Genomic DNA, 19,980 nt, shown 5'->3' on the forward strand with positions numbered 1-19,980 from the left:
AGCCAAATTTGGGTTTTCTTGAGTTAACCCAAATTTGCGTCATTTGAGGCCTCCGTTGGGTGAAAATAACTTACCAGTGGGTTAATTTTTTTGCCGCTCTCAAACGAGAACTACTCACTCACCACTTTCGCTGTTTGACGCAAATTTGAGTTGTTCCACGGAAGACTGGGATTGCGTCAAAACAACTTAAATTTGGGTTGGTTTGTAGTTCCGTGTTGGTTGAGTCAACTTATTGATATGAGCCATTTTACGAGACGTTTCGGATCAGCTGATCGCTCATTTCATGAATGAAAATTTGACAGGAGGTTGCGCCCAAGCCCGTGAGTGTTAATATCAATATCAACACTGTTGTCGTTTCGTAAAATAGACTATTAAGTGTAAATGGCACTAAATGGAAGAGTCAACCACAGACAAACAGACGTAACACCTTGAACGATTTTCATCGAAATCCATCGCTCATTTCACCTACCATCACCTGGTGGAAAAGTTGCACGAATCACTGTGTTGTGCCATATCGTCAACAGAAGGCGCTAGTGTGAAACGTCAAACGCATAGAAAAACGATGCGCACGCCCCTGGTTGTGAAAGCCACAACTATGAAAATTTAAAATGATCGTTAAAAGCGTGGTCGATGGAAATATCGCAAGTGTTACGTCTGTTTGTCTGTGAGTCAACTATGCTGATCGTGGTACTTAATAGCTCTATATAAGCATTCCTAATGCTTAGCAAAAAATAAATGCAACCCGCCCGATGTAACTCACTCCGATGTACTAAATAATCAATGTAATCACGATTCCTATGTACGATTGCATCGTTTTGAAGTAAAATCTTTTGTTCTTATGTGTACATCGTCCTGTGTAATATTCATGCAACCGACGTATTAATCGGGTTGCAGCAGTTCAGATGTAATATTACACAACAGTTTTTTCTGTGTAGGCACTATAACCAGTAAGAACTAAAATAAGCCCTGTAAGCCTATATAAAGCCTGCAAGCTGTAAAGAAGTTTATCAGTGCTGTCACAGGGCCTGGAGCACACGACGTTTTTATCAATCAAAATAGATTTCGACCAAAACAAACTCGAGTCGGTCATGATCAATATATTTTAAACATCCATGTCGGACGGGATTATTTCTGTTGTTGGAATGTTTATCGGAATGGTGTTGTTAAATAGATAATGGAATCTGGTTATCTTGATTATTCCATTTTTTTTTCAATCATTTGATAATTTGCATCATTGGTTCTCTGTGGTATGAAGTATAGACAAAAAAACTCGTATTCGAAGGGGGGAGGGGGGTCGAAAATTCTCATCTTTAGCGTGACGTACTAAATGGATGCCCCCTTGAATGTCTGTTCTCTGTGGCCACGGGGAGTGACACTAGTTTTGGCAAGCGGATGAAACCCCAAAAGAAAAGTCGAAAAAAGACGAAAAAACTCGGCAAAACCTGCAAAACTTTTGCGGTCTTTAGCTACTTTTTTGGTCTTTTTTCGGCTTTTTTGAGGTTTTTCGGCTTGGCAAAACACGACCATTTTGAAATCGAACGCCAATGATTTTGATTCTGATTGTGATCACGAACAACCGTTTGGCCCTTTTCAAGCACCCATCGAGATTTTGCGGAGTACCTTGCTCATGTCGATACCTTGATATCCGTGTTTTTGTTTTGCTTCTCCTATTCGTATACGGTGTCGACGAATGTCAGGAAAACGAAACTGGTGGAAAAGCGAGGTTAGAATTTGATGTTGATTGGCTTCACGCAGTTCGCCTTCGCAGCTCAAATCAAAACAACGTGCAGGTCGAAATTCGTTTTCGTAGAAAAGTGTCGGCATTAATTTTTTTGAATTTTCTGGCGTAATTCAGTCGAAATAATTAATAAACATGCCCCAGGTAAGTGATTTTAGCATCTTTTACTGAACGAAATCGATGAGATGTGTGATTTTCGATCAATTTCCATTGCAGCGCAAGAAGATCAAAATCAGCTCCGCTAAACGTGGTCACCATGAAAAACATAAGAAAAATTTTGCCAAATCGAAACAGACCCTGCACCGGGAGAAGCAACTTAGCAGTAACATCTTCCGGGCAAAGAATTTGGCCAAGAAGATAGCGAAAATTGCAGCGGTCAAAAAACCGGTTGCAAATCGACCGCAGAATGTTAGTACGACCGTGGCGGATACGGAACCATCCATGGAGGACATTCATGATATGATGGACAGTGTGAGCGAATGCTCGGATGAGAGTCAAGGTGGGTTTTGTTTTGTAAAATTAAACATAAAACGTTATTGATGTGGCTAATTATGTTTTAGGTGAAACCCCTGCCATTATGGAGCATTCGGAGGATTCCGCTCTGGAAGAGGATCAAAACGAAGATGATGGCGAAGCGGATGTGAGAAATGCCACGGAACGGCTCGAGGATGAGTACCAGATGCAAATGAGTGGCCATGTAAACTACGTAGGGGAAACCAAAGATCTGCTTCCCATAAAGACGAAGAAGGGTGGAATCGTTAGTCGGAGTGCCGAAGTGAAACCCGGACCGGTGCCAGCAAAAAAGTCGACTGAAGAGGAGGAACTGGAGCCAAAGGCTCCAGAACCGGAGAAAGTCGTTCCCCCAAAGAACGAAATCACCACGACGGATTTACTGACAGAAAGGGAAGACGAGATTGAACGGCAAAAGTTCCTAATTGGAGTAACATGTGCTTCGATTCTGGAAAATCCGGAAGGTAAAATCAAGAATCTGGTTATGTTGATTGATCTCATTCCGGAGACGACCCAGAGCGGTAAAACGAACATGTTCATCATCCGCAAGCTAGCCATGATTTCGTTGGTGGAAGTTTTCAAGGATATTGTGCCCGAGTACAGGTTGGGAATCATCGATACGGCCGCTCAGAAACGTAAGTAAAACTTACATGAATGGGACATTGCTGTATCTAATTACCGGTTTTACATTTCAGTGAAGAAAACGACTTTGGCCCGAGTGAGCTATGAAAACGAACTGCTGCTGCAGTACAAAAAATTCCTCGTCCACTGTGAAGGATTTACCCAACAGTTGAGACGCAGCAAGAAGCTCAACAAGGAGGACTTTGCTGAAAAGCAGCAAATCGGCGAAATTGCTGTAAAATGTATGTGCGATCTTTTGCTGGCCCATCCGTACTTCAACTACAGCATGAACATTGGGCAAATGTTGGTTACGATGCTGAACAGCGATCAGGAGAACGTCCGGAAGCAGGTGCACTCGTGTTTCGTTACGATCTTCAAAACGGACAGTCGGTTCGATATGTGTAAACACGTAAGTAGAACTCCATACCGAAAGTACCTCGATAACGTCAAGAACGAGTTAAATGGGTCTCTATCAACGATTCTGGTTAACCCGGAAGCGGTCGCGACGTTTCACAATTATGTATTGAGGTGCAAACCAATCTGTGTCTTTATGGTCATGAGAAAAGTAGGTTTTGTAATTGTTACCGTTTCCTTCTTGCTTGCAGATTGTTCGACACATCAATCAACTGGTCAAGAAGAAGGACCACGGGGTACATCCGGAAATGGTATCCTGCTTGAAGTACCTCCAGATCAAAGACGTCAACATCAACGCCGAAAAGGAGAAAGAGCTGAAGTTGAAGAAGCTTGAAGCGCACAAGTCACGGGTGATCAATATGTCGCGCCAGGAGCGCAAACGGAAAAAGAAACTGGCCGAACTGGAAAAGGAACTGTTCGAAACAAAGGCAGAGGAGAGCAAGCAGGTCCAAATGAAGAAACTAACGGATATCACAAAACTGGTTTTTACGATATTTTTCCGGATATTGAAAACGGCTCCAAACTCGAGGCTACTGAGTTGTACCCTGGAAGGACTTTCCAAGTAAGTTTCTGGTATTGATAAATAGTACACAATCTTTAAAAAAATCGTTCTAGGTTTGCCCACACCATCAACATCGAATTCTTCTCGGATTTGATCGAAGTGCTGAACAATCTGTTGGTCCACGCAGATCTGGGTCATCGTGAACAATTGCACTGCATTCAAACTGTTTTCACTATCCTGAAAGGTCAAGGAGAAGTCCTGAACATTGATCCTGCACGGTTCTACACGCACCTTTACAAAAACCTGCTCAGCGTTCATGGCGGTAAGTTCGTTTATCTATATAAAAATGATTTTCTGTATGTTTGACTGGGGTTGCAGCAGTTTAATTTCCTCGCACACCGTTTCTTCCAAGCGGGTCTGCTGATTCCGCTTATGATTGTGTTGTCCCATGTTCTGTGTTGAATCACAGTGTCTCGGTTTCCTCGTTTATGCCTGCTTTGATCGTACTGCACCCTCTAGAGGAGCCACAATCCACATTGAGCTCACCCTCGTCTGGCAGCACTGCCTTGAGCTTCTGCGCGTACGCAATGGCCATGTCTGGTGCTTCAGTCGCTCTAGATCATACCGAGGCGGTCGAAGGTACCATACATTATTGATGACGGAGAGTTTTGAAAGCAGTTTGTTTTTAATTCGTATTTTTCTTGCTTATGATGTTTTGTCTGTTATTTCTACATTTTTAGGTAAAAACCACGATGATTTGGAATCAATATTGGCAACATTGGACAGCGTTCTCCTGAAGCGGCGGAACAATATCACTTACCATCGATATCTGGCGTTCGTTAAACGACTGTCCTCGATGGCGCTGCAGTTGTTGCACAATGGATCACTAGGCTGTCTGGGTGTCGTTAGGACATGCATGCTGCTCAACACATCGCTGGACATCCTGTTGGACACGGAATCAGTGGTTGGGTCCGGTGTATACGATCCCCAAGTTGAGGAACCCGAGTTCAGTAACGCAAACTGCACGAGTCTCTACGAGTTGACTGCGCTGCACAGGCACTACCACCCGACCGTGCGAAGATTCGCGAATAACATCGCCAATGGTGTTCCCAGTTCAGGACCAGGAATGTTGCCTCCTGATATTGCAAAGCTGTAAGTATAATCACGCCAAAACTTAACTCTCGATTAGTCTTCTTATGAGTCTTTTTACATTCCACCAGAACACCGGGAGAACTTTACGCGCGATACGATAGCTCCAAATTGGCTTTCAATCCTTCCATTCCGGTTCCGAAGCAAAAGGGCTCTGCATCCGACGGGAGCGGAAAACATATTTTCGTCGACTATGGACTGGAAGAGATGTGCAACCGAGCGCAAGCTATACAATGTAGCAACGAAGTACAGTTTGATTTTCTGTGCTGATTGTTGATCCTACAAGATGGACCTGTAGAAAAATAAAGTTATATGTATTGCATTTATTTTTTTTTCGTTACTATTATAGATATCACCATGTTATCTCTCTTCTATAACAGGGAATCAACAGACGAGATGTTGACTTAATATATGGCCATTCCATTCATAAATTAAAATTCACTTGATTCTGGTTAAAAACATGTTAATAACAATTTCGAAACTTAAACCGAAGCATTGTCAAATTTTGTCAGGGTGTCAAGGAGAGTAAACGTGATCTTCATTACAAAAGGGAGACCCTCACAGTGATTAAAATCGCAAAAATAAAATGGTCAGCTATTCTGCCGTGTGCAGCATAATTGTTAACCCGAAAGTGGTCGCGTCGGGTGCTGAGTACACGCACCATGAGAAACGTACGGTTATGCTACACTGCGTGCGCGTGATATCGTTAAGGGTGGCCGAAGACGCAGCTGTTCTAGGATTAATGTTAATAGAGATTCCTGTTTTGTTGTTTGATAAATTATGCCAAAGCTTAGGAAAAAAAATCTATTTTGTATATGCGTCAATATAGCTACCCAAGTAACCATGGCGTTGAAGCCTTATTGCATGCAGATATACGGTGTATTTAGAGCAACCAGATTGGCTGACCAGATACTAACCAGCTAAAAACGGGACATATAAGCATAAAATACGGGACATACAAAATGTTTAAGACTGACATTATAAATTGTTTTATATACACATTAGGGAACGATTATGTTCCAAAAGTTCTCAGATATACAAATTAGTGTGCTCTTATAAAGGCAAAATACATAAGAAAAAAACCTGCGAGTGTAAGTAATGTGTTGAGACCACTAAGTTATCTTTGAAATTATGTTAAAAATTAACGCAACAAACATTATTGCTGTACAACAGAAGAATAAGCCGTTCTTAAACTTGATTTTGAAAATTTTGGCTGAATAAGCTGTTATTCAGCTGTTATTGTTACTTGAGAAGGAATCAATCGAGCGATTAAAAAGTTAAAGCGTGCTAAACTTAAATATTTATAAAACAAAAAAATTGTATGTTTTTCCGCAGTATTAAAAACCTCTGATCAACCAATTCTGTTCCACTGAAAAGAGTAATGGTAGGAAAATATTTCGAAACCTTATCTTAATAAGTTAAATTTACCTTTTATTGTTAACACTAACATGCTCGTGTTCCGAAAAATACGGAACATTTTGACATTGTTCCACATTACGACGGGACAACCCTAAAAGGTCATAAAAACGGTACTGTCCCGTTGAATACGGGACGTACGGTCAGCCTAATTATTTTGGTTATTCAACAAGTCGCTGGAAGCTGGAAAATTTCCGCTGGAGTGGAAACAATCTTTTTTGATACCAATCTATAAGTCTGGTAAAAAATCCGATGTTCGAAATTATCGTGGAATTGCAATCATTTCATGCATTCCAAAACTTTTCGAATGCATCAAAAATATTTTCACTCATTAAAAATAGAATCGCTCAACGGCTACAAATCTGCTGGAATTTGTCAATTACTCTTTAAATGCAATGGATAATAGTAATCGTGTTGAAGCACTTTACACTGATTTTAGCAAAGCTTGCAAAAATGGGAATTTCGATTAGGCTGCTCGGCTGAATTGAGTCGTATTTGACTGATCGCCAACAGATATGTAGTTCGATTCAATGATAAAAAATCAAAACCAATCAAGGTCACATCTGGTGTTCCCCAAGGTTCACACTTGGGACCCCTGCTTATCATTTTATACGTTAACGATATCTCTTCTACCCGAGCAGGGAATGAGAACCAACCTATAACAAATTGATAACTCATTTTGTTATTGATAACAAAATGAAATCAAAATAAGTTTTCTTTCCGACTTGTTTTTATGTAATATCAAATTGAGATATCATTTTGTTATCATTTCAAAAACTCAATGATAACAAGATTTGATTTCAAAAATCCAAAAAAGGTTCAATATGCTTTATTAATATTAATTATATTCACAAAATATTTGTTAAATCTACCAGAGTATTTTACTTACATATTGACACAAAATTAAAAACTAGATATCAATGAAAATTCGTCGAAGATGAACTTTCATATGTATAGAATTGATTTACGTTTACCTTTTTCTTAACTGGTTGAAGGAATCATAGTTATAAGATAAATTACACAATGCCTGCCGCACAATCAAAGTTACCCGCATTATCAAAGATACCCCGTTTTACGGTATCATAAACATAATATTTATTGTTTCAGGTAAAATCAGGTAATTGGTCAACTATATAATTAAATATATTTAAATTACAAAATACTTGGGATATTGGGAGGGGTAGCCTAAGGAAGCTAAATGAACTGGTTTCTGGACAAATGTTCGTGGGGTGGCCAGACTTTGTCACGAGATAACAACCATCGTGTTGTCTTCCGAAGGTCTCCAGTAAATTTAGCTTACCCTGCTACAACAAACCATCAGGTAGATCATTCCGTTCCGGTATGACTCTGCAGCCATAGGTAATCCTTGCGCTGATGGTGGGTACACAATCATCATCATCATCATCATCATATTGACACAAAATTTATAATTTGCTGATTCTGGGTAATGGTGGTCATGCTATTGATTTAAATTGGCTTGAACTTTAGTAAAGTCTTTTAAGCCCTGCCCTTCGGTTCAGAAAGGGGTATGGGCGCGTTCTGCCAACTTGGTCGAGGCAGATTTCTTGTGGGAACAAGTTGCATACGGACATTCAAAAGTGCCTGAACGAAAGATGCTGCTTGTGAGGATCACTTGAAGATCGGATGGAAGATCATTCTTTTTTTTTAGTATATTCGCGTTCATCTATTTGTTGCTCTTCGTGTTCGTATATTTTAAGTTTCATCTTCAACTGAGTTTGATGAACGCTGCTAGTCAGCAGGGATGATCTTCGCATCTGCATCCGTTGAACCATTCTGAATGGCCGTCGTGAAAGTATCACCAAAAGCGCTACTAACATGTCTTTTATATTTTCATGTATCTGAGTATCATGAGTGATAGCAGTAAGCAGGGATAGCAGTGAAGAATGGAAGTAATGCAGTACGACGGTGGTGCGATGCTGGTTAAAAATATTGCTGGAGATGAGCATTGTTTGTACTCAGCCATGTCTAAGACGTGCTCCGAAGCCTCAGGAAAGGAAGCATGCATAAAGCACTAATCTACAAAATCCCGGGAAAAAGTTGAAAGACCTTATTTCACGTAGAAATCCAGCGGTAGACAAGAGGTGGATATGGACGGATGTTCGTTGGAATTGGAAGGACATTGGTAACGACAGCCGAATTTAAGAAAGCGACGAAGTGATTGTAGCAGGAGATGGTGAAGTTGGACTACGAAGACGATTTGCTAGAAACCGCAGGCAGCAAATGACATAGGCTTTTCGTATTTCGATGGAGATGGCGATGAGGACGAAGCAGCATTCCAAGAACATAACCATAATTTAATCACAACTACCTACCACAAAAAAACAACACGATCGAACGAAAATAGTAAAGAGCAACCCAGCAAAACCAGTATGTATGTTCAAAACGCTTACCCCAAACAAGCGACCCAAAGGTAAATTACGTTGACCATTCAACTAACAACACATTCTCTTACAGCTCAATACACCACATCGATTTCCCACCTTTCCTAATCCTTAAGGCCACGCAAAACTTAAAAGCCGCAGAGCTAAAGAGGTTGCTATGCCTACTCCCAAATTCAAAGGTGTATTATGGACAATGCAAGTTCTCGGACTTGCATTGGAGACTTGGCCCTATGACCCCCTTGTGCATCAATAAAATAAAATAAAATAAAATAAAAACTTTAGTAAAGTCTTTTAAGGTGACTGGATATTATCGACAGGTTTGTTCTCTTCGTTATGAGGGGGTATTCATCGGCCAAGTTGCCTGAAACTTGGTTGTATAGCTTGGTTGGGAAAGATTTGAAGCCAACTTTGAATTCAACAGGTTTCAAATAACCCCATGAAACGGCTGTCATCCACATACAACTGGATTGAAGCCAAACATTTGGTGCTGGACATAGCTGAAAACATAGTGATTTTTCTGTTTGAGCAGTCGCGACATTCACATTTAATTGACTTTAGCGTTGTTTAACATGGGCTAAATGTATTCTCATACTTGTGTGTCTTGTAAATTTAACAAAGTTTACTAAATGCATTGAACAATATGTGTAAATAATCGTTTCTCGATCACGAATTTATCTTCGTACGACAAAGTTTGCATCCGCACGTTGCAGATTGGCCAGCAGACTGAAATTTCGTAAACAAACCCGTGGCGCCCCACCAAAAGCGGCGGCTTCAAGAACTAACGCTTTCTTCAGGGGGTTGGTTTCAAAAAGCCTTCCATGACGAAGAGAACAAAACTACCCAGAATACAAAAGTTCCCAGATATCAGTTATTTTAATCTAAACATATTGCCAAATATTTTTAAATTTTATATTAAAGGCAAATGAAGTTAGATATGGCCAACCGAAGTAATTCACGGTAATTCTACTGTTGAAGGTCACATATTTTACCTTTATAAAGTATTCTCGCGCGAAAAAGGATTCATTGTAGTTCCGTTCCAAAATGATGAATCTCGTGATGTTTGAAGTTTTGAAAATAACACAGATATTTATCATACATGAAAATAATGAATGCCATATTTTACTTATTGTTATGCCAAACGGCCATTTTACCAATCGACTATTATGCCAGATTATGCCATTTGGCCATTATGCCAAAAGACTATGCCAAACGACATTATGCCATCCCGATAGAATTATTGTAGTAAAATATTTTCCTATCGGATGCCTTGGTGGGGGCTGGCTCACCAACACTTCCGGTCCGCTTTAGTGCTTTATGCATCATTGTGGCCAGGTGTTGTTCTAGTTTTTCCAACTGTATTGTAAAGCATGAGCGGTGATCCTTGGCATTCTTGTGTAAATTGGGGTACTCGGAATGTTGATCGATCACCGATTATTGCTGGCAGATGCAGTGGAAAGTTTGTCTTAATACGTATCAATCGTCTCTGACAAACGAGAAAAACTGACCTCACTGATTACCTGTCTCTGAGCCAAATTTGTTATAGAGTCTTCAGTCTCCGATTAATCGCTTCATGTCTGATGGAGGCTTTTAATCCAATGGGTTACATAGCCGCTATCCGAATGAAGAGAGTAATGTTCCGCGTAATATATCACAAATCAAAAGAGGTGCGGTATATTACGTGGAGCGGATATACTGAATTGGGTACCAGACCAAGTCCCTGCTGGGTGGCACGAAATAGGTGAGCCATAGACAATAGAATCGTCAATGTCGTAGGGCATAGTATGTGACTATTGTCGAAACCAAAAAAAAAACTTTTAATGCCCAACCAAATCATTAGCAATATCAATTTGCTTCAAACGCGTTCCAGTGATAGGGTTAAGATTAGGATCAATTATTACAATACAATTTCACGTTTCAATATGTGTTTAGTAGTTTTAGAGGTAACAGCCTAATAAGAAATTTTCTGTAGGTTCATAACTTGCCCTCAACGAGTTGAATGTTATATTGCCTCACAACTGTGAGCAACATTATTACTCATTAATAAAAGGTTGTATCATCAATATGGACATAGACTTGCTGAACGAAACATTTGACCAATTAACATCTTTCAGGTATAAAATAGGTAGTAGGACAAAACTTTTATTTTTAAAAGTAGTTATCTATGTTCATGATAGAAGAGTAGCGTAAAGTGATACCACCCGTTCCAGATCCAGAAACGTTTCACACTGAAAGTAGGTTGGAATGACAGTGTGAACAGAAGATCCGAACTGCTAGATGTAGGAAGAAGTATGTTTATTTCCCCTCCCCTTCCCCAACACTCTGTAGAATTTTGATACAACTTCACGTAACTGTTTTGGAGGCTTCACTTATTAATAAATTTACAACAAACACGCTATAACAGTATCTAGAGAATCGTGGAGGGTGAGAAACCTGAACTAGTAGCAGTATTCATATAGATTAACAATTATACTCTATTATTTTCAATCATTGCAACATTATACTAATATGTGCGGGCCGCCCATTTGCGGAGTTGTGCGGCCAATTATTCTCTTTCCATTCCAGAAACGACCGTTTTGAAGCAAGAAGTGTCCTAATGGCCAACACAAACGGGACTTGTCCGAAACACACAAGATAAGTACAACAATTTTATAATCAGGCACCCAACTCTTTCTACTACTTTGCTAATAGATAAATACTTCAATATGCATACTTCAATATCAATTATTTGTTTGTTTGCGCCTTTATTTATGACACTATTGAAGCATTCGTGTCGCCGCGAAATAGTTTACAATTTATCTTATTCACATTTTTCAATTCACTTTAAAGTATCTGACACTGCTTTTACAATTGTGTATGTAAACTTGTATCTTAATTATGTTCATTATTAATAGTAGTCTGATAATCCAAGTCTAGTGATTTTTTCCCAAGGAATAGAAAGAGTTGGTGTCATAATCAATACAATACTTGAAACTGGAAACTCCTTATTTCCCCCTATGGGTTATAGGGAGGGGCGGGACATTCGAGCCTACTCATCAGTGGAAAGGACTTGATATGCTAATCGGTTTAGCATAGGGCAGATACAAGTCTACTGGTAGACGTATCGCCCAGCGAAACAACGCAGATTGGCCACGGCCAGGGGGTGCGTTGATTATAACAGAATAACAGAAAATATTTTCCTATCGGATGCCTTATTTTTTCAATGTCATCATTTTCCCCGGGTAACGAGCTGAGAAGCCGAATGCGACTCAATTCGTTGCTCGATGTCATTCAATTTGAGTCCCGATGCCTGTGGCTCTGGGATGTCGTGAACATCTCCCACATTTGTTTCGCTGCAGTGCATATAATCAAAAGGGAAAGCTGAAATATAATTACCTATACAAAAATATTAAGGGCAGTTGTCCTTTGACTCCAAATTTACTTTTCTTTGTCACTTCAATGTCTATCATTAATCTTTTAGTTGAATCATGGTATAGTTATGCTGCATATCTATGAGGATATCATATCCGATTTCCATACAATTTTTCTTCGTTTAGGCTCCAAGTTAGAAATGACTGTTCATGAAATGTTAATGTTACAATCGATAACACTACGGCATTAATAGGTGCCATGTTCTGATAATATCGTATCAATCACGACATTCTTCTAAATTTAAAATAAAATTTAATTTAAATTTTTACTTATTCATGTAAATTAATGCCTAATAAAATATCAAAATGAATACTAAATTTGTTATTAATTTTTAGTTATTACCCTTTAGATTTGATAACTCCCTGAGAACTGCGTATGATATCAAGCCGTAAAATGTAGATAACAAAATGAGATATCAATTTGTTATCAATGAGAACTCATTCTGATTTCAATTAGATATTCCAGTACATGATTTTGTTATCATTTTTGTTATGTTAACACTTAAGTCATACAAAATGAAAACTCACTTTGTTATCAAAATTCGTGATATCTAAATAACTCAATTTGTTTTCAATTAGTTCTCATTCCCTGCTCGGGTATACTACAAAAAACTGAAAATTCTCATACAGAGGATAGACAAAATGATCGGGACAGGCAAAAATTTCACTTTTCAAAAAATGGTAAGAAAGCTGTAATTTTTTGAAAAGTGCACCAAAAAATCTAAAATTTTTACTGGAAGTTGATCAACTATTTGTGTATTTATGGTTAAAATTTGGGAAAGATCGGGCTATTCTACATGAAGTTAGAAGAATTATAGAAAAAGTCAAAATTAACCGATAGCCAACTTTGAACTGTTATATCTCCGGATTCAATAAACCAAATGCAATGAATTTTTGAGCGTTTATGACTCATATAATGAGCTTTGAAAAAAATGACTAAACTTAAAACTATTAATAAGAAAAAAAAGTAACAACGATTTAATTTATATTATGGTTTTTTAGTAAATTAGCCTAATTTTAATATGCTTCCCATTACTTTTTCAATTTATTGCCGGTTATTTTGTTACTTCCTGTCAAAACATATTCATATGGAAGTCAATTAGAGAGAATTCAAATAAACTATTATTACCATCTCGAATTTTGCAGCGATGTTGAAAATTTCGATAATTTGGTGTTATATCAGAAAAATGACACGGTAAAGGCTGGCTATGCTGCGCAATTCAGATCCCATTGTGATCCACTAGCCTCTGCCCAGCAACTCCTATCCCTACCTCCACGCGGTACCGGCTGGAAACTATGAGCAACCTTAGGGAAGATCGGGTAACCAACCCCGGTGGAAACTTTGGTCGTAGGCTGACAGGGAAGGGGGGGTTTGCTTCGGCAAACCTGAGTGTCTGTTCTTCAGGAGGAGCGGCTCACAATAGCGTCTGATCCCCATGTTAGGGGCGGCTGATCTACGTCCGAGTGCCAGGGAAGGACTCTAAGCTCAACTGTGCACTATGGTCCTGCGGAAAGTAGAAAGTTGGTGTCAGGCCCTACGAGCCAGCCGTAAAAAACCATTCATTGTAACGGAAAATCAGCAACAGAATAATACAAACCGAGACCAACGGCAACGACCCCAGCGAACAAAAAAAACTTGCGATTGGAAACTCGGTACGTGGAACTGCCGATCTCTCAACTTCATTGGGAGCACCCGCATACTCGCCGATCTACTGAAGGACCGCGGGCTCGGCATCGTAGCGCTGCAGGAGGTGTGTTGGACAGGATCCATGGTGCGAACGTTTAGAGGTAATCATACCATCTACCGTCAAGGCACCATTCACCGTGGATCTAAGAGGATTCGGGGCAAATAAGGGCTGTCTTTTGACACCAGTCTTATAAACATTGTTGGTGCCGCTTTTAATTGCCTTCATTATAGGTTAAAATTAAAGCAATATCCACAGAAGTAGAAAATTTTTCACAAAATTTGGTGATATAGTACAATTAGTAAAGGGTAGTAGGGTCGCCTAATTCCGTGGTAGGTGACCATTCACCGTGGTAGTAGGGACCCATTCACCGTGTATGAGAAATTTTATTCTACTTTGTTTAAAAATGATCAAAACAACCCAGCCAAGGGAATTTTCGTCGTTTAAATTCATTTCAAGTAATAACTTGCAAGATTTTATTAGAAAAACGAATGTTCAAATTTTCGATTTTTTCTCGATATATGGGACGATATGGGGCACGGTGAATGGAGACCATTGATTTTTAGGGTACCCATTTACCGTGCCTTTTTGTTTCAATTAAAAAGTATGAGTAATCGTACTTTCTTGTTAATCTTACTTCGGTAATGCAAACTACATACCTAATATGTGAATTTAATTGCTTCTTGGTGGAATAAAAACGTTACTACATTTAGTTTATCGCTTAAATCACCTTAGCGCAGTTTTCGTTTTTTCATTATGAATGCAGTGAACGAGCAGAAACCCGCTTCATGTAAACACACTTTAGTGTCAAAATGATACTTTTAAATGTGTTTAATGAGCGTTTTGACATTGTAACAATACATTAGTGTTGTATTGGTGAAATTGAAGGGAAATTGTCATATCATTCAATCATAATATGGAAATAATGAAAAAATATTCGAAGGCACACAGTGAATGGAGCCCCCACGGTGAATGGCGCCTTGACGGTACCAGAGCTGCGGCAACACACGCGAGCTGGGAACAGCTTTCATCGTGATGGGCGATATGCAGAGGCGCGTGATCGGTTGGTGGCCGATCGACGAAAGAATGTGTAGGTTGAGGATCAAAGGCCGATTCTTCAACTTCAGCATAATAAACGTGCACAGCCCACACTCCGGAAGTACTGATGATGACAAGGACGCATTTTACGCGCAGCTCGAACGCGAGTGCGATCGCTGCCCAAGCCACGACGTCAACATCATCATAGGAGATTTGAACGCTCAGGTAGGCCAGGAGGAGGAATTCAGACCGACGATTGCTAAGTGTAGCGCCCACCAGCAGACGAACGAAAACGGCCTACGACACATTGATTTCGCCGCTTCCAAAAATATGGCCATACGTAGCACCTTTTTCCAACACAGCCTCCCTTATCGTTATACCTGGAGATCACCACAGCAGACGGAATCTCAAATCGACCACGTTCTGATAGACGGACGGCACTTCTCCGACATTATCGATGTCAGGACCAATCGTGGCGCCAACATCGACTCTTTCCACTATCTGGTGATGGTCAAACTGCGCCCAAAACTCTCCGTTATCAACAATGTACGGTACCGGCGACCGCCACGGTACAACCTAAAGCGACTGAAGCAACCGGAATCTCGACGCCGCGTTGCCAGACGAGGGCGAGCTCGATGAAGCCCCTCTATAGGACTGCTGGAGTACAGTGAAAGCAGCCATCAACGACGCAGCCGAGAGCACCATCGGGTACGTGGAACGGAATCGACGGAACGAATGGTTCGACGAAGAGTGCAGAACGGATTTGGAGGAGAAGAACGCAGCGAGGGCGGTAATGCTGCAGCAAGGGACTGGACAGAACGTGGAACGTTACGCCTCTTTCGGGAGAAAAAGCGCCGCCTGGAAGAAGCGGAGTGTGAAGAAATGGAACTGCTGCGCCGTTCCCAAGAAACATGGAAGTTCTATCAGAAGCTCAACGCATCCCGCAACGGCTTCGTGCCGCGAGCCGAAATATGCAGGGATAAAGACGGAGGCCTCTTAACGGACGGACGTGAGGTGATCGAAAGGTGGAAGCAGCACTTCGATCAGCACCTGAACGGCGTGAAGAACGTAGGCACGGGAGCCCACGGCAACGGAAGAAACGACGACGGAATGTGAGAACTTCAGGGCAATCACTATTTTGAATGCTGCCTACAAAGTGCTATCCCAGATCATCTTCCGTCGTCTGTCATCTAAAACGAATGAGTTCGTGAGAAGTTACCAAGACGGCTTCATCGACAAAGGACCAGATTTTCACCGAAGGGCAAATCCTCCAGAAATGCCGTGAACACCAGGTCTCAACGCATTACCTGTTGATCGACTTCAAAGCGGCATACGACAGTATCGACCGCGCAGAGCTATGGAGAATCATGGACGAAAACGGCTTTCATGGGAAGCTGACTAGACTGATTGAAGCAACGATGGACGGTGTGCAAAACTGCGTAAGGGTTTCGGGTGAACTATCCAGTTTATTCGTATCTCGCCGGGGACTGCGACAAGGTGACGGACTCTCATGCATACTCTTCAACATCGCTCTGGAAGGTGTGATGCGACGAGCCGGGCTCAACAGCCGGGGAACGATTTTCACAAAATCCGGTCAATTTGTGTGCTTTGCGGACGACATGGACATTATCGCTATAACATTTGGAACGGTGGCAGAACTGTACACCCGCCTGAAACGCGAAGCAGCAAAGGTCGGACTGGTGGTGAATGCCTCAAAAACAAAGTACATGCTGGTAGGCGGAACCGAACACGATCGGATCCGTCTGGGTAGTAATGTTACGATAGACGGGGATACTTTCGAGGTGGTGGAGGAATTCGTCTAACTCGGATCCTTACTGACGGCTGACAACAACGTGAGCCGTGAAATTCGGAGGCGCATCATCAGCGGAAGTCGGGCCTACTACGGGCTCCAGAAGAAACTGCGGTCGAAAAAGATTCACCCACGCACTAAATGCACCATGTACAAAACGCTAATAAGACCGGTGATCCTCTACGGGCACGAGACATGGACCATGCTCGAGGAGGACCTACAAGCACTCGGAGTTTTCGAGCGACGCGTGCTAAGAACGATCTCCGGCGGTGTGCAGGAGAACGATGTGTGGCGCAGAAGGATGAACCACGAGCTCGCTGCACTTTACGGCGAACCCAGCATCCAGAAGGTGGCCAAAGCCGGAAGGATACGGTGGGCAGGGCATGTTGCAAGAATGCCGGACAACAACCCTGCAAAGCTGGTGTTTGCAACTGATCCGGTTGGCACAAGAAGGTGTGGAGCGCAGAGAGCACGATGAGCGGACCAGGTCATATAAAAATATGGTTTCATATTTTCTGGTAGAGAGCTCATTGGGCACACAACAATTATTTTGCAAAACTTCTTGGAATTGTTGAAAACATTACTCCGTAAGGTATGAGCTGAATATACTTTACCTTATATTGCGAATTTTCCCAAATAAAAATGTATAGTCATCGTAGCACACATCGTTAGTGCGTCCGGGTTTCATTGTGGTCCATAATCAGGAATCTAGGTTCGATTCCCGACACAGAAAAAAAAAACTCAACAGAACTCATTGCATTAGCTATATTTAAATTACAGCTTCTATACAGTACAAGCATTTTATACACTTTAGCAATGGCTACAATACAACTTGTCGATGAAGCTTTATATCCAATAGCGCCACTTTCGACTTCAAACCTACATTAACGGCACCTATATGACAAAACACCTTTATATCGCATACCATATAATGCCCTATAAAGTGAAATTAATGCTAAATATACAGCTCCGTGGTTACTTGGGTAATCCTATTCGCCTGGCTTCACTTGGATGTACGTTTCCGCCATCGTCTCAAATTTACGAGCAATAATATCAATATCATCAGCGAAACCAAGCAGCTGAACGGACTTCGTGAAAATCGTCCCACTCGTGTTTATCCCCGCTCTTCTTATTACACCCTCTAAAGCAAGTTGAACAGCAAGCACGAAAGACCATTACCTTGCCGTAACCCTCTGCGAGATTCGAAGGGGCTCGAGAGTGTCCCTGATACTCGAATTACACACATCATTCGATCCATCGTTGCCTTGATCAATAGTATCAGTTTATCCGCGAATGCGTATTCGTGCATTATCTGCCATAGCTGTTCTCGATCGATTGTATCATACGCCGATTTGAAATTGATGAACAAGTGATGTGTGGGCACATTGCATTCGCGGCATTTCTGCAACACCTGGCGGATGGCGAACATCTGGTCCGTTGTAGCGCGTTCACCCATAAATGCAGCCTGATATTGCCCCACGAACTCTCTTACAATCGGTGATAGCCGGCGGCATAAAAAATGAGAGAGTGTCTTGTGGGCAGCGCTCAGTAATGTGATCGCGCGGTAGTTCCCGCAATCCAATTTATCGCCCTTTTTGTAGATGGGACACACGATACCTTCCATGCATTCCTCCGGTAATACTTCCTCCTCCCAAATCTTGTTAATGACTCAGTGTAGCGCTCTCACCAGTGCTTCTCCACCGTATTTTAGAAGCTCGCTTGGTAGTTGATCTGCTCCAACGGCTTTGTTGTTTTTCAACCGGCTAACCTCCTTCAATCTCTTGGAGGTTAGGGGCTGGAAATCTTTCGTCCTGCGCACGTTCTCCTAGATCTGTTACCACGCCACCTTCGCTACTTGCAACGTCGCCATTGAGGTGCTCATCGTAATGCTGCCGCCACCTCTCGACCACCTCACGCTCGCTCGTGAGAATATTCCCGTGATTATCTCGGCACATGTCGGCTTGTGGCACGAAGCCTCTGCGCGAGCGGTTCAGCTTCTCGTAGAACTTTCGTGTGTCCTTAGCACGGTACAGCTCTTCCATCGCTTCGCGATCTCGTTCTTCCTGCTGGCGCTTCTTCATCCGGAAGACTGAGTTCTGCCTGTTCCGCGCCTGTCTGTAATATGCCTCATTCGCTCTCGTACGGTGTTGCAGCATTCTCGCCCATGCTTCATTCTTCTCGTTTTTCAAACTGTTCACATTCGCCGTCGTACCAGTCGTTTCTGTAATTCGGAGTCGCGAAGCTGTAGCCGAAGTATTACCTATGGCGGATCGGATGTCCCTCCAGCCATCTTCAAGTGTAGCTGTGCCAAGCTGCTCTTCCGTTGGTAGGGCCACTGCTAACTGCTGCGCGTAGTCTTGAGCCACTTCTAAGTTACGCAGCTGTTCGATGTTGAGCCGCGGCGTTGGGCTTCGACGCGTGGTGATAACTGTCGAAAGTTTTGAGCGCATGCATACAGCGACGTGGTCGATTTGGATTTGGTTGTCTGTTTGATAGTCGGGTGATCTCCAGGTGGCTTTGTGGATATCTTTGCGGGGGAAGAAGGTGCTTCGGACTACCATACCACGGGAGGCTGCAAAGTTTACGCATATAATGGGGATTTTAGTGGTGGCTTATTGGGCCTACGCCAACACTCCTGTCTCGCCGGAGGGCCATCGTGCCAGTTCTGTTTAACGTCCCAACCAACACTGGGACGATCACACTGATGGGGCTACCACCTTGGATCTAGCTGGGCGTGGTGCAGCGTTTCTTACTCAGCCGCTGGATGCCAGAACAGATGCTGTTTGAGCCGCACCTCCTTGGTGAACAGATGCTCGGGTCGTACCTCCTCAATCTAGCTGAAGTCAGAAGGACAACAGTGCTAATGCTGCACTACCAGCTAAGCACACAACTCTTAGCAGGCGGTCTTTGTCATCGCTTGACCCGTGGAAGTATGAGGTAGGAACTTGTGAGGACTAGAGCTATGTTGGACGATCTCCTTATCGACTCACCGTTTTGCAGCCCGGTTTAAACATGAACCCAGTGCTTAACTCCTCCATGATCGGATCAATTACTTTAAGTGTTGAACAAATCGATATGAATGTTGCGATACCATCGGTTGAAAAAACTAAATAAAAATAATAATAATAATAAATGTGTGTGGAAATCAATTTGGAAAATATTGCAAGTTTTGCCTTGAGAACAACAACGTCAACATAACTGGTCAGTGGTAGTCTTAACCTATAACAATGTACTGCAGTCTGCAGATTGTCGAACAGTTCAAATATTTAACTGCCAATGTTTAGTTGT

General features: G+C 41.9%; 1 protein-coding gene across 1 annotated transcript; it reads left to right on the top strand.

The window, feature by feature from the left end:
* The first annotated feature begins 1,580 nt into the window (after positions 1–1,580).
* Positions 1,581–5,256, top strand: LOC109411954 (nucleolar complex protein 3 homolog). Its single transcript, XM_019685609.3, has 8 exons — positions 1,581–1,882; positions 1,955–2,237; positions 2,299–2,883; positions 2,944–3,278; positions 3,475–3,845; positions 3,899–4,107; positions 4,526–4,937; positions 5,006–5,256. The coding sequence occupies exons 1-8, from the start codon at positions 1,874–1,876 to the stop codon at positions 5,202–5,204; spliced, it is 2,403 nt and encodes an 800-aa protein (XP_019541154.3). The 5' UTR covers positions 1,581–1,873; the 3' UTR covers positions 5,205–5,256.
* The last annotated feature ends 14,724 nt before the right edge of the window (positions 5,257–19,980 follow it).

This window comes from Aedes albopictus, chromosome 3 (genome assembly GCF_035046485.1).
Source record: "Aedes albopictus strain Foshan chromosome 3, AalbF5, whole genome shotgun sequence".
Classification (NCBI taxonomy): domain Eukaryota; kingdom Metazoa; phylum Arthropoda; class Insecta; order Diptera; family Culicidae; genus Aedes; species Aedes albopictus.